The following is a 14,775-nucleotide window of genomic DNA, read 5'->3' on the forward strand; positions in this document are numbered from 1 at the left end:
GAATCGAAAATAGGATAGGATAGGATAGGATAGGATAGGATAGGATAGGATAGGATAGGATAGGATAGGATAGGATAGGATAGGATAGGATAGAATAGGGAGTAGATAGAATGGAATGGAATGGAATAGAATAGAATAGAATAGAATAGAATAGGGAATAGAACAGAACAGAACAGGGAGTAGAGTAGATAGAATAGAATAGAAAAGAATAAGGAATAGAATAGAATAGAATAGAATAGAATAGAAAATAGGATAGGATAGGATAGAGGAGAAGATAGGATAGGATAGGATAGGATAGGATAGGATAGGATAGAGTAATATAAAAATTAGAATAGAATAGAAAATGGGATAGGACAGAATAGAATATATATAAAAGGATGGGATGGGACAGGGCAGGACAGGGCAGAACAGAACATAATAGAATAAAACTTTATTGCCAAAACGTTATTATTTGGCTTCCTCATTGACTTTGCTAGTCAGAAGGTCGCTAAAAGCAGATCACATGACCCCAGGGCACTGCGACCGTCATAAATACGAGTCAGTTGCCAAGCATCTGATTTTTAAATTTTTTTTTTTTTTTAAAAAAACACCTTTATTGTTAAAAGTCCCTTTTTTCAGTGCCACAGAACAGAATAGCAGAAACCAGAACAGTCGGGGTTTTCTTATGCTTCTAACAATATCTTGACCCAAAGGGTTTCTCCATCCTTCTCCTTCCCCTGATCAACACTGATGCAGTTGGGTTTGGCCAACAAGACTCAACTCTATGTGCCAAGCCAGTCCGCCTTTCCATACTTACGTCCCCGTTCATTAGCTTGCAGTCATCGTCCATCTCATCGGCGCTGTCCTCATCCGACACTTCGCCCTCTTCGGCATCTTCACTTATGTTGGCTGGAAGCTTTTTCCCCTAGGATGCAAAAAAACAACAACCCCATGTCATTAGGAGAGGAACAAACCCCCAAGAGGGATGCGGTGGCTCAACGGCTAAGACGCTGAGCTTGTCGATCAGAAAGGTCGGCGGTTCAGCGGTTCGAATCCCTAGCGCCGTGTCACGGGGTGAGCTCCCGACACTTAGCAGTTCGAAAGCAGGTAAAAAAAATGCAAGTAGAAAAATAGGGGCCACCTTTGGTGGGAAGGGAACAGCGTTCCGTGCGCCTTTGGCGTTGAGTCATGCCGGCCACATGACCGTGGAGGCGTCTTCGGATAGCGCTGGCTCTTCAGCTTTGAAAGGGAGATGAGCACCACCCCCTAGAGACGGGAACGACTAGCACATATGTGCGAGGGGAACCTTTACCTAAACACGAAAACCCCTATCTTGAAGTCTGCACCAACCTGGCTTCAAATCTTGACCAAGCTGTTTTCCTTCTAGCTCAACCTCCCTCCATCTTCTCGCAAAGAACCAACTTCCAGCTTCCAACAGGACGACAAGAGAGAGAGAGATTTATCGATCGATAATTCTCGCCACAAAAATCCCAGGAGGGGATTTAAGATAGATTGGCCGGCGCAAAAAAGCTGGGCTCTCCGATAGGAAAGCCGAATCCAAAATGTGGATCAAAGCTGAGTGGAAATGGATTGCTTTCAAGAGCCTCGCAAAAAAGCTAGCCTTGATCTGCACCACTCCAAAAAATCCAATCACTGAGAACTGGGCAGCTGCCACCGATTTTTCTAAAACTCTTTTTTTGGGTGTGTGTGAAAAGGAATTAAACTCTTTGCAGCGTAAAGCACAGAACCGAGGGAGGAAAAGAGGGCTTAAACTAAAATAAAAAATGTATATATTTTTTTAATTGTAGGCTTGGAAGGAACCGAGGGGCAAATGAATTCAAATTTAATTACAACCCCGCTTAGTTACTTTAACCTCCTGGAGCATGTCTGATTCAGCGACACAAGCAGTGAATTTAAATGTCTGGTCGAGGGTTGCCAGTTGGTAAATCGGAGTCCCCAGAACGTGGCAGCATGGATGGCACCAAAAGGCCACTGAATCTTCCAATCGGTTTGAAGCCCTTGGGGGCCGCATCTCACTAACGCAATGCCAAAAATCCATTTGCAAGGGCCGATTTCATCTAATTACTTTTGGGTTGGTGCTTTGCATGGTGCAAAAACTGCAAATTTGTTCTTAAATTTCTCCACCGGGCCCAAAGATGGATGTCTCCAAGTTGGGTGGGGATTGGAGACATGTGTTGTGGTCCGCCAGCTGCCTGCGGAGCTGGCAACGGAGTCGGTCAGCGATGAGGCTGAGGTGAGGCCAGGAGCCATCGGGGAGTGAGGAGCGGACTCCGGAGCCTCCAGAGACTGATGGTAGTGAGGCAGAGGAACCTCCTGGCTGCCAGAGGGACGCCGACCAAATCTGGTCTCTGCCCAATTTTTATCTTCGATTACCTTAACCAAGATTTTCCCCTTGAGGCTCTCCGGCGAAGGCAACTCGTTGGGGTCCTTGACGTTGACCGTTGACAAATCCAGTTTGTCCCCCAAAATTTCAACCAGGTACTGGGCCATCTTTTTCTGCTGGGCAACACTGCAGTGGTTTTCGATGGACAAAATGACGGGGTATCTGAGCGGGGTGAGAAAAGACATGGACGCCAGAGACATGAAGACACCAATTCTAGCGATGGTGACGATATTTGCACACGGTCTGCGAGAGTCTTTACTTTTGGTATTTTGCAACTTATTTTATAACTCGATAAAAATGTTACAAGAAATACCCTCAGAAGAAGCAGCAATAAGCAAAATTCACAACTGTGCAGAGATGGACAGACTTACTTTAGAACTCAAAGACAAACGCGAATCAAGGTACTATCTGGAGTAAATTCTACGACTGGCTTGATGGGAGGAAGAATGCCAAAAACAAGAGATAATGAATGTCTGGAAATGTATCAACGTATATTGTACTTGTGCGGGTGTAATAGGTTTATTAAATATGTATATAGTTGTAGGGGTAGGTAGTAGTAATATAGTATATACTTGATATATGAGGAATTAGGAGACACGTGAATTTGTATTTCGACTGAGGAATATATGATATAGTAACTTGAACTTGACACAAATGTTAGAAACCAGAGACGTAGAGTAATGTCCACTGTTTTTGTTTGTATTTAAAACCAATAATTTTTTTCTAAATAAAATAAAATAAAATAATAAAATAAAATAAAATAAAATAAAATAATAAAATAAAATAAAATAAAAATGTTAAAATTAGCAAGAAAATAAATATAGTTATACTGGAAAGAGATGGCACCTGGAAAATACATTGTACCTTGTAGGGAAATGGAAATTTATATATAATAAGGAAAGGAAAAAGATGAAAGGAAAGGGAAGTGGAGAGATGAAGGGAGAGAGGGAAGTGGAGTGGGGCAGAGGAGAAAAGCTGAAGGAAGAGGAGAAGGAAGGAGACGGAAGAAGAGGGAAGGAAAGGAGAGAAGGAAATGGAGGAGAAGAGTAGGAGAGAGGGAAGGAGTGGGAAGTGGAGAAGAGGAGAGAGAAGAAGAGAAAAAGGAAGGAGAAGGAAGGAGAGATGGAAAAGGAGAGAGAGAAATATATAGAATGTTACGGTACAATTATGAAAATAATCCTTATAACTATAGCGTACAACACTCTGCAGGACTGGATACAGCCAGTACACTGTTGTTGCAAAACTGGAAATGTGATGTATTATAAAGAAAAAAATGTACAATAAAAACATTTATTTTTTTCTACAAAAATGTTAAAATTAAATTAAGACTCTTCCGATTGGATTTGGTCCTTTTTTGACCACTGGATCCTTCTGAAGGAACTAGGACAGTTCGACACAACATCCGAAGAGAGGTCTATGGAGAGTCTCCGTAATCCATGTCGTGGTTGTCCCAAAGGTAATTTTCTCAAGAGGCAACTGGACTTCCTGGTTTGTCTCCAAAGACCTTTCGCTTCTCATGCGAGAAGCTTCTTCAGAACTGAAGAAGCTTCTTGGATGAGGAGCGAAACATCTTCAACGAAAAACAAGACCGAGCGGAAGAAGCTTCTCGGATGAGAAGCGAAACATCTTCATGGAAAGTCCAGTTGCCTCTTGAAAAAGCACCTCTATTTCCAACTCCATCCCCCCAGGTCTGAACTTGAAATAAAGACGCCGATGGCAAAAATAAAGGAACGAACGTCATTTAAGCATCTAGTCCTCAAGGTGGAAAAGCACGTACTCGCTTTTGATGAAGGCGTATTTGTTGATGGTCTCGATCACATCTTTGAAAAGGATCTTGGAGGTCAGGGTGTAGCCGTGGTGGACAATAGGTTCGCCGTCTGGACCGTCCCAGCAGTCAACTGGAAAAGGGAAAATAAGACGCTGGGATGTTAGACCTGCGTCGTGTGTTTTGGTACGTGTTTTGCTGTCTGGAACCCCAAATCACGCAGGGGGTTTGAGATGCCGGCTTTCAACGTGAAATGCTACCGGTTCGCATCGGTTCGGGCGAACAGGTAGCGGTGGTGATGTAGTGGCGGCAGCGTAAGGCTCTGCCCACCCGCCGTTACGTCCTGGTTTTTACCAGGAAGCAACCTGTTTTTTACCCTCTGTGCATGCGCAGAAGGCTTTGCGCATATGCAGAGGGTCCAAAATCGCACGTGACATGCGTGTCGCGTGCACTTCCGAACCGGTAGGGAAGGTAAGTAGATTTCACCCCTGCGGAGGACTAATTGGAGAATATGGTTAGCATGGACCGAGGACGGTTTGAAAAGAACGGGTTGGAAAATAAAAGCTGTTTGTTTAACCCAAACTGGGGAAGGAAGGGAAAGAGTCAGAACTGAGTGAAGGGTGAACAAGATGCCTTCAAAAGTCCCTCCCAACTCCATAATTTCAATAGTGATCCTAGCTCATCCTCCCAAAGACCCAACTATGCTTGCAGCCACTGGTTTTATCGCTCTGGCTGCTTTGCTTTAGGTAGAGAGACCCCTGCCAGGACACAAAGCCCTAAATTTGCCCAAGGTTCCCCAGGGAATTTTGTCCCGTGTGTTCTTTCTTACAGCCTCCCCAACTGTGCAAGTTTCTTCACAAGAGATCTGGAAAAATGAGAGGAGAGGGGAAGAGAGAGAGAGGGAGGGAGGGAAGGAAGAGAGACAGGGAGGGAGGGAGAAAGAGAGCAGGAGAAAGAAATGCACACATAGAGAAAGACAGGGAGGGAGAAACAGAGAGAGACAGGGAGGGAGAAAGAGAAGGAGAGACCCAGAGAAAGACAGGGAGGGAGGGAGAGAGAGAGAGGAAGAGAGAGAGACAGGAAGGGAGGGAAAGTGACAGAGAGAGAGGAGAAAGAGAGGAAAAGAGAGAGAGAGAGAGAGACAGGGAGGGAGGGAGGGAGAAAGGGAGGGAGAAAAAGAGAGGCAGGGAGGAAGGGAAAAAGACAGAGAGAGAGGAGAGAGGGACAGGAGGAGGGAAAGAGAGAGAGAGGAGAGGAGGGAGAATGAGAGACAGAGAGAGAAAGAAAGAGAGGGAGGAATGAGACAGGGAGGAGGGAAAGAGAGAGGGGAGAGAGAAAGAGAGACAGGGAGGGAGGTAGAAAGGGAGGAAGAGAAAGAGAGGCAGGCAGGAAGGGAAAAAGACAGAGAGAGAGGAGAGGGAGGGAGGGATGGAAAGAGACAGAGAGAGGAGAGGGAGGGGAGAATGAGAGACAGAGAGAGGAAAATAAAAGAGAGAGAGGAGGGAGAGAAAGAGGGGCAGGGAGGAGGGAAGAGAGAGGAGAGAGAAGAGAGACAGGGAGGGAGGTAGAAAGGGAGGAAGAGAAAGAGAGGCAGGGAGGAAGGGAAAAAGAGAGAGAGGAGAGGGAGGAGGGATGGAAAGAGACAGAGAGAGGAGAGGGAGGGGAGAATGAGAGACAGAGAGAGGAAAATAAAAAGAGAGAGGGAGGGAGGGAGAGAAAGAGGGGCAGGGAGGGAGGGAAAGAGAGAGAGAGGAGAGAGAAAGAGAGGGAAAGAGAGAGGAAGAGAGGGAGGGAAAGAGAGAGAGACAGAGATAGAGGAGAAAGAGAGAGAGGGAGAGAAAGAGAGAGAGCACCACAACTTTTGTCTGTCTGAAATGGGTGATAATAGGGAATTGTGGCCATCTTGCCACCGCACAGCTGGGTTTCTAAACGGGGCAATCGGAAGGCGGGTCCCTCCTGAAATCTCACCTTCCACACATCGGCATCCGGATTGCAGCACCCAAGCGTACATGTCGACTCTGGACTGGGACATCAGCTGGTCCCCCATGAGGTAGGTGTTATGGGACGAGGTGATGAAATAGTGGCTCAGAGGGCGAGTCATGTCTTGGTTGACGTGGTAATGTTTGGGGTTGAAAATGTCCCCGGCGGGGCTGCGCATGTACGTGGTGAACCCTGTATGGAGAAGAAAAACCAGGAGGAGGGTCTTTATTCCAGGGTGAACTTGGGGCGGGGGACCCTCCTTACCCCCATGTCAGCATGGCTAAGAATTCCCAGAGACACGTAATCAAAAAACGGGCACTTTCTATCATATGTGGTGGACTTGCGCTAAAGAAAAAAAAATACATAGATGGATAGAAACGGTAACAGGGAAACATGTAGGTTTTAAACCCGAATTGTTTTTATTAGGGATGATATCAGAAAAAAATTGACAAGAAAAGTATGTATTTAATATTACATGTCTTTACAGCAGAAAGGATTATTTTCGCACAATATTGGAAAAAAATGACCGAACGCCGCAAGATGGAGAAATCGTTAAGAAGACATTAGATTGTGCAGAAATGGGCAGACGCGCCCTGAAAAGCAAAGGAGACACAGACTATTACCAAACATGGAACTTATTTCACCAAGGGTTGGGGAAAAAAAGAGGTGGAGAGCAAGAAGGGAATTTGTATTGTTAAGCAATTTAAATACCCGGACCACAAGATGTTTATCAAGCACTGAGAAATGTAATCAAGAGAAAATCCACAAAACCTACCTGTGTTTCCCTGAAAATAAGACCAGGTAGTATATTATTTTTTGCTCCAAAGGATGCATTTGGGCTTATTTTCAGGTTAGGTCTTATTTTTAGGGAAATACAGTACTAAATGCATCCATCTAGCTGATGATCTTAACTGGGGCTTATTTTTGGGGTAGGGCTTATATTACGAGCATCCAGGAAAAAAAATTACGCTAGGGCTTACTTTACGGCTGGGTCTTATTTTGGGGGGAAACATGGGATTTAAAAAAAAAAGAAAGAATCCCAGCAGATATTTGTGGGATTTCAAGCATCTCTGGAAGATGAAGGAGGGAGAACCAAAAAAACCCGATGAATCCTCTAGTTCTGAAACTGCATTTAGTCATTGCTTTAATCTCCCTGTCGGAATGACTGACAGAGGAGGGGGAGGAAGAATTAATTATGAGACACCCCCGCCCCAAATGCTTAACTTCTCGAAGAAAGAGGGATAATTATCAAGACAATGGCTTAAATAAGCTCAAGTAATTACATGCGAGCTTAATTAACGTCGCCCGAGTACATCGGCATTGAGAAAAATCCATAGAAATGCAGAAAACCCATCACTGTCATCGCTGGATGAGGTAGAAGCAGTCCACAACGCAGCTCAAGATTTTTGTCGTTTTGCGACCTTTCTCGCCACGGTTGTTAAGTGAATGACTGAATAAGTTAGTCACCCGCTTGTGAAGTAGCACTGGCTTTCCCGTGGATTTTTGCTCATCAGAAAATCACAAAAAGGGGATCACATGGGGACACCCCCCCCGAGACACGGTGACCGTCGTAACTGTGAGTCGGTTGTCAAGCATTCAAAGCTTCAACGGTCGTTAAGCATGAAACAGTTGGATGCAGGGTCCTGGAATCCTTTTGCGACTTTCTGACAAGCCAAGTCATTGGGAAACGAGATTCACTGAACAGCCGTGAGGCCAGATGAACCACTGCGGTCATTCACTTCACAAATAACAGATTAACAGAGTCGGAAGGGACCTTGTAGGTCATCTAGTCCAACCCCCCATCCCAAGCCGGAGATCCTACACTGTTTCTGACAAATGGCAATCCAGTTTCTTCTTGAAAGCCTCCAGGGATGACGCTCCCACAACTTCCAAAGGCAACTTCTGTTCCATCAGTTCTCACGGTCAGGAAATTTCTCCTTATTTCTAGGTTGAATCTCTCCTTGGCCAGGTCTGCCGAGCGAGGTCGCTCCAAACGGAGCGAAACTCACTTGGCCAATGCCTCACGTACAATTCTGGGCTTCATTCTGGTCGTAACGCGAGGACTACCTGCACTGTATCATCCAGGCCAGTAAATCAAAGGCGGCATTCAGCCAGTTCGGGCGAATCGGTAGTAGCAACTTCCGGGTGGCCATGCCACACACCGCCCCCCGGGCACAATCCCGTCCCATATCACTGTGGTGTTGACACCGCATGCATGTATGGACGGCACACGCGAACAAATTCCCGTGTTGTTTGACATCACACACATGTGTGGACGGTGCGCGCGAGCTAATTCCCCTGTTGTTTGACTTTGCACACATGTGCGGACGGCACACGTGCGCTCACATTTCCGGCGAGTGGCGAAAGAATGTGAAACCCACCTCTGCAGTAAATGCACCTAAACTCCCTCCCGTCTTCCATTGGTATTTGAACCAGGCGGGTCCCACGGAGAACCGATGAGGCAGGAGACAAAGGCTGATATATTTGTTTTCTGAGGTTTTCACGGGGGTTATGAAGCACGACCAAGGACCAGACCGCAGCTGCAACATTAGCCATTTCAAACCCCTCCAATCCATACATGCAGCAGACTGACACCCACTATGAACATGTAGCACGACCACAAAGCCAAACAACAGCTATGCAGCTCACCAGCTCAAATCCCCCTGCAACACAGACTAAACTGAGCACAACCAAGCCCCCACCCAAACAGGACACACCCCCAGCCAATCAGAGCACAAAAAAACCCCCATCCAATCAGAGCACAGCCAAGCTCCCACCCAATCAGTTCAAACCCCCACTAGCAGTTAAAAGGAAGAAACAGCTGCGATCACACATTGCTCCCAGAAGCACGAAGCTGAAGCCTGAAGATGACGAATGAGACTTCGTCGAAACGTCGCCAAGACACTTCCAATTTTACACGGGAGAAAACTCGAACAACCAAAGACCTACATATATATATATATATATATGCACAAGATTTCTACTAAGGGAATGGAGTGTTTTTGGGTTGAAAGTCTTAAAGAACTTTTCTCAAGCGGGCCCATTTTGGGCCCATTTTGGGGAAGCGGGTGGGCCACAAAATTGGAGCGAGTCCTTTTCAATGCTTTCCCTCCCAGACAGACCCCCAAAGCCCAGGGTGAAATTTTAAACACGCTTCTCCATCGGGTCCTAATGATGTGATATTGGTTTCCTTTCTTTCTTTATTTTATCTTCTCCGACCGGGTGAGCTGATTTTCCACTGGCTCCTGTTGGTTCTGACACTAATCCTTCCCAACTACAGCTTGGTGTGTGTGTGTGTGTATGTGTGTGTGTTTTCTCCTCCAGTTGGATTCTGTTCTGCACTCTTGGGTGGTGGCGACAGCTCCGTCAATTTTTGTTGCTATAGACTACCTAGCAACTGGGGTTTGGAAGCATGCTACATATTTAATATGTGCGGAGCTTTCTTGGAACTGCTGAAAAGACCGTGTTCTAAGCAGACGATAGATGATGATAACAACAACAACAACAACAGAATAACAGAAGGGACCTCATAGGTCATCTAGTCCAACCCCCCCGCCCAAGCAGGAGACCCTACACCATGTCAGTGGCAGTCCAGTCTCTTCTTGAAAGCCTCCAGCGATGAAGCTCCCACAATTTCTGAATAACAGAATAACAGAGTTGGAAGGGACCTTGGAGGTCTTCTAATCTAACCCCCTGCTAAGGCAGGAAACCCTACGCCACTTCAGACAAATGGTTGTCTGAACCATTGGACAACCAATGGTTGTCTCTTCTTAAAAACTTCCAGTGTTGGAGCATACACAACTTCCGGAGGCAAGTTGTTCCACGGATTAATTGTCCTCACAGGAAATTTCTCCTTAGTTCTAAGTTGCTTCTCTCCTTGATTAGTTTCCACCCGTAGCTTCTTATCCAAACAGCCACCGGCCAATCAACCAGACGTCACGGCAGGAGACAAAAATCGGAAGACAGTTGTGATGATGGAGTGGCCAAGAGACAGCAAGAACAGGAAGGAAGAGGATGGGAAGCTGGAGAAAGACCAAGCCCTGAAGGAGGAATTAGAAACGATGTGGAAAAATTAAGGCCCACGTGGTCCCATCGATGGGAAGAGCACCCAGGGCTGTGACTCCTTATATGTACATCTTCCCCAAAAATGTGATTCCCCCAAAAATACATGCAGTCAACTAGGAGTTGAGATTTGTTTCTTCAAGACCAGGATGAGGTAGTCTATCCAATTAACATCAATGATCTGCCATTCTTAAACTTAGTTCAAGGGCCGCCCTAGGAAACATGAGTTGCAGCACTTTAGTCTAGCCCAGGGATCTGCAAACTTGGCTCTTTTAAGACTTGTGGACTTCAACTCCCAGAGCTTTGCTGGTTGAGGAACTCTGGGAGTTGAAGTCCACAAGTCTTAAAAGAGCCAAGTTTGCAGACCCCTGGGGTAGACGAAGGTGATTAAAGCAGAGAGGTGACAAGAAATAAGAAAGCTAATTTGGAGAAGAGAGGAATTAATATCCATGAATCTCTCTCTCTCTCTCTCTCTCTCTTTTCTGATACAAAGGATTTTATGTATATATATATTTCCCCCAACGGGCTCTCCATCCATCTCCATTTATCTTCCGTTCTCCTTCCCCAATTCCTTATCGGAATAAACCGAGGCAAACTCATTTTTCAATGACTTTTAACGCCATCTGGTCACAGAGAATCAATACTTTTATGAAGGCGGCCACTCCGCAAACCGACAAGCTTCGGGCAAGGAGGGGGAGGGAGGGTCTGCTTGAGTTGTGTGTGTGCATGTACCGTGTTTCCCCCGAAAATAAGACCGGGTCTTATATTAATCTTTGCTCCAAAAGACGCATTAGGGCTTATTTTCTGGTTAGGTCTTATTTTGAGGGGGAAATACGGTACTGAATGCATCCATCCTGGCTGACAATCTTAACTGGGGCTTATTTTGGGGTGTAGGGCTTATATTACGAGCGTTTTGAAAAATCACACTAGGACTTATTTTCCGGCTGGGTCTTATTTTCGGGGAAACAGGGCAAGACGCGAGGAGAAAAAGAGACGCTGAAATCGCAAAGCGGGTGTCGCCGCAGAAAAAGGACGCGCCAGAAAAGTGGCTTGGTTATTACAACCAGCTGCCCATCAATCTTAGGAATCCTTTTCGGTCCGTTCCCGCGCCCCCCCCCAAGTCTTTGTGTTTGTGTGTGTGTGTGTGAGAAAGTGCTGTTTAAGGGGGGAGTTTATAAAGCTAAGGGGACGTCATGGCTCAGTGGCTAAGACACTGAGCTTGCCGATCGAAAGGTCGGCAGTTCAGCAGTTCGAATCCCTAGTGCCACGTTAACAGGGTGAGCTCCCGTGACTCTTCCCAGCTTCTGCCAACCTAGCATTTCGAAAGCGCATAAAAAAAAAATGCAAGTAGAAAAATATGAAAGGAATGTGGTGGCTCAGGGGCTAGGACGTTGAGACTTGTCGATCGAAAGGTCGGCAGCTCGGCGGTTCGAATCCCTAGTGCTGCCGTGTAACGGGGTGAGCTCCCGTTACTTGTCCCAGCTTCTGCCAACCTAGCAGTTTTGAAAGCACGTAAAAAATGCAAGTAGAAAAAATAGGGACCACCTTTGGTGGGAAGGGAAGAGCGTTCCGTGCGCCTTTGGCATTGAGTCCTGCCGGCCACATGACCACGGAGCCGTCTTCGGACAGCGCTGGCTCTTCGGCTTGGAAACGGAGATGAGCACTGCCCCCTAGAGTCAGGAACGACTAGCACAGATGTGCGAGGGGAACCTTCCCCTTTATAAAGCTAAACATCTCAAGAGTTGAGATTTAGGAAGATTCGGTTCTGCCAGCGGGCATGGGGATCCTAGAGCAGGTTGGAGCCCATTAAATGGCTCGTGCAATCTGCTGTCGCCAGGGCAGGTGTGTGTAGTATGTGATTTGATTATATTATACTAATTTATCGGATTCTTTTTTTTTTATTAGTTGTCTTGTTTTAAACGAGGTTTTTATATTCTGTAAACCGCCTTGAGTCGCCCCGGGAGAGCAGGCGGCAATATAAATTCAAGAAACAAATGACTAAAATGAACGAGAGAGTTGTCGTCGCCGCAAGACTAAAACTGAATGTCAGATGTTGGAGGACGCAGGTGGCTACACACACACACACACACACACACACACACACACACACACACACACACACACACACACACAGACTTTGGTCCTCGTAAAGTAAATTAAAAAGCTGGTTGCAGTGACTGCAGATGGATTGCCAGCAGGTGCAGTGGGAAACATGAGCGCGTTTAGCAGATGCCCTGGAGTGAAGTGGGGGGGGGGAGTGAGGTGTCCTGGAAAATTGATTCCCGCCCCCGTTTCCTGCAGGGGCCGAGGGCAGCAAAACAATTAACGCTAATGGGGGCACCTGACAAGGAGACCCTGTCATTTCTCCGAGGACTGCTGAAGGAGAGGGCGCTAGAACAGGTGAGGATTACCTTTGGGGGGGGCGGGGATATTAAAACCCCGGCATCTGCCTAGCCTGGGTCCTCCTCGGGAAGGTCCAATAGCTCTTTCTTTCCTTTCTTTCTTTCTTTTTCTCTTCTCTCTCTCTGTCTCCCTCCTTCTGTCTCTCCCTCTCTCTATGTCTCTTTCCCTCCTTCACCCCTCTGTCTCTTTCTCTCTCCTTCCCTCCCTGACTCTCTCTTTCTCTCTCTTCTTCCTTCTCTTCTTCCCCTTCTTTCTTCTCTGTCCTTCTCTCCCTCCCTCCCTGTCTCTCTCTCTCCCCCTCTTTCTCTCCCTCTCTTCTTCCCTGTCTCTTTCTCTCTCCTTCCCTCCCTCCCTGACTTTCTCTTTCTCTCTCTCTCTCCTTCTCTTCTTCCTCTTCTTCCCTCTGTCCTTCTCTCCCGCCCTTCCTGTCTCTCTCTCTCCCCCTCTCTTCTTCCCTGTCTCTTTCTCTCTCCTTCCCTCCCTCCCTGACTCTCTCTTTCTCTCTCTTCCTCCTTCTCTTCTTCCCCTTCTTCCTTCTCTGTCCTTCTCTCCCTCCCTTCCTGTCTCTCTTTCTCTCTCCCCCTCTTTCTCTCCCTCTCCTCTTCCCTGTCTCTTTCTCTCTCCTTCCCTCCCTCCCTGACTCTCTCTTTCTCTTCCTCCTTCTCTTCTTCCCCTTCTTCCTTCTCTGTCCTTCTCTCCTCCCTTCCTGTCTCTTTCTCTCTCCCCTCTTTCTCTCCCCTCTCTTCTTTCTATCTCTTTCTTTCTCCTTCCCTCCCTCCCTGACTCTCTCTTTCTCTCTCTCCTTCTCTTCTTCCTCTTCTTCCCTCTCTGTCCTTCTCTCCCTCCCTTCCTGTCTCTCTTTCTCTCTCCCCCTCTTTCTCTCCCTCTCTCCTTCTCTGTCTCTTTCTCTCCCTCCCTCCCTCTATCTCTCTCTCTCTTTCTTTCTCCCTCCTGCCCTGTCTGTAACTTGTATCCTTGCGATTTATATTGACTGTTTCCTAATACGATTCGATTGCTTACTTGTACCCTATGACTATCATTAAGCGTTGTGCCTTATGAGACTTGAGGGATGTATCTTCTCTTTTTATGTACACTGAGAGCAGATGCACCAAAGACAAATTCCTTGTGTGCCCAAATCACACTTGGCCAAAAAAGAATTCTATAAAAAATTCTATCTGTTTCTCTCTCTCTCCTTCCCTGTCTTTCTCTCCCACTCTTCTTCCCTTCCTCCCTCTCTGTCTCTCTCTTTCTTCTCTTTCAAAAAACAATTATTTCTGCTTGTCAGAGAGAATGACTGAATTCTTGTTTTAGAAGACACTCTTCCTGATTGGGTGTTTCAAAACTATGGTTGCTGTCTAAAGCCTTTTGTTACTTTAAGGCTTCCTTTGGCCAGTTTTTTAAACTATAATTGTAATTATTTCCTGCCTTGGAGGGTGAAGGCATGACGATCTGAATCTGTTGCTAGGTTCTACTCATTTTGTTCATTTTGTTGCTGCAGTTGTGGCTGTCGTTTTCTGCATCTGGAGTCTGTCTGGGTTCAAAACATTTACAAACGCTGGGGACGTACCAAACCGGTGACGTTTAATTGATGTTTCAATTAAAATCAAACTACCGTAAATCCATTACATTGGGACAATTTGGATGCAGCAACAACAAAAAAACAGTTTTTGGAAAAGCAACCCCAGGAAAAAATTAAAGGGATGAGGGAGAGAAACAGCCCATTTTTTCACAAATGAGGATAAGGCACAATATTCCGTTTGAGAAAAACGTTGGAGCTCGGGTCTCCAAGAGTTTAACTAGGAACACAAATGTCCCAAAGCGGTTTTTTTCAGCAGCTAACAGGACTTTCTGGTATTATTATTTTTTGAAGACGTTTCATTTCTCATCCAAGAAGCTTCTTCAGCTCTGACAGGATATAGTGGAGAATGGAAAGATTTATATTCCTTGCAGGCAGCTGGTAATTTCCATCCATCCAGTGGGGAGCAGGGCGCATGTGTGTGTGTGGGGTGCTTGCATTATATTTTGGGGGTTCACACGTGTGCGCACACCCCGCTTTGGGCCTGGAAAGGCTCCTGCACCAACCTAAAAGCCAAAATGGGGCGTGGGGGTGTGGGGCACATGCATGGGGATGCATTCGTGGGGGACGTACGCACATGCATGGGGTGGAGGGCATGCATGGGGG

The 14,775-nt window shown here is 46.4% G+C and overlaps 1 protein-coding gene across 4 annotated transcripts in view; it reads right to left on the minus strand.

Moving 5' to 3' along the window:
- The window catches only part of PLCH2 (phospholipase C eta 2), a 221,822-nt gene that overhangs the window by 45,234 nt on the left and 161,813 nt on the right, over positions 1–14,775 (minus strand). For all 4 annotated transcript variants that reach the window (XM_058161025.1, XM_058161024.1, XM_058161026.1 and 1 more), the window contains exons 9-12: positions 6,117–6,320; positions 4,161–4,281; positions 2,374–2,545; positions 797–904 (exon numbers count right to left, since the gene is read on the minus strand). In XM_058161025.1, coding sequence (XP_058017008.1) covers positions 797–904; positions 2,374–2,545; positions 4,161–4,281; positions 6,117–6,320 — 605 coding nt within the window. The remainder of the gene's footprint in view (positions 1–796; positions 905–2,373; positions 2,546–4,160; positions 4,282–6,116; positions 6,321–14,775) is intronic.

This window comes from Ahaetulla prasina, chromosome 18 (genome assembly GCF_028640845.1).
Source record: "Ahaetulla prasina isolate Xishuangbanna chromosome 18, ASM2864084v1, whole genome shotgun sequence".
Taxonomy (NCBI): Eukaryota; Metazoa; Chordata; class Lepidosauria; order Squamata; family Colubridae; genus Ahaetulla; species Ahaetulla prasina.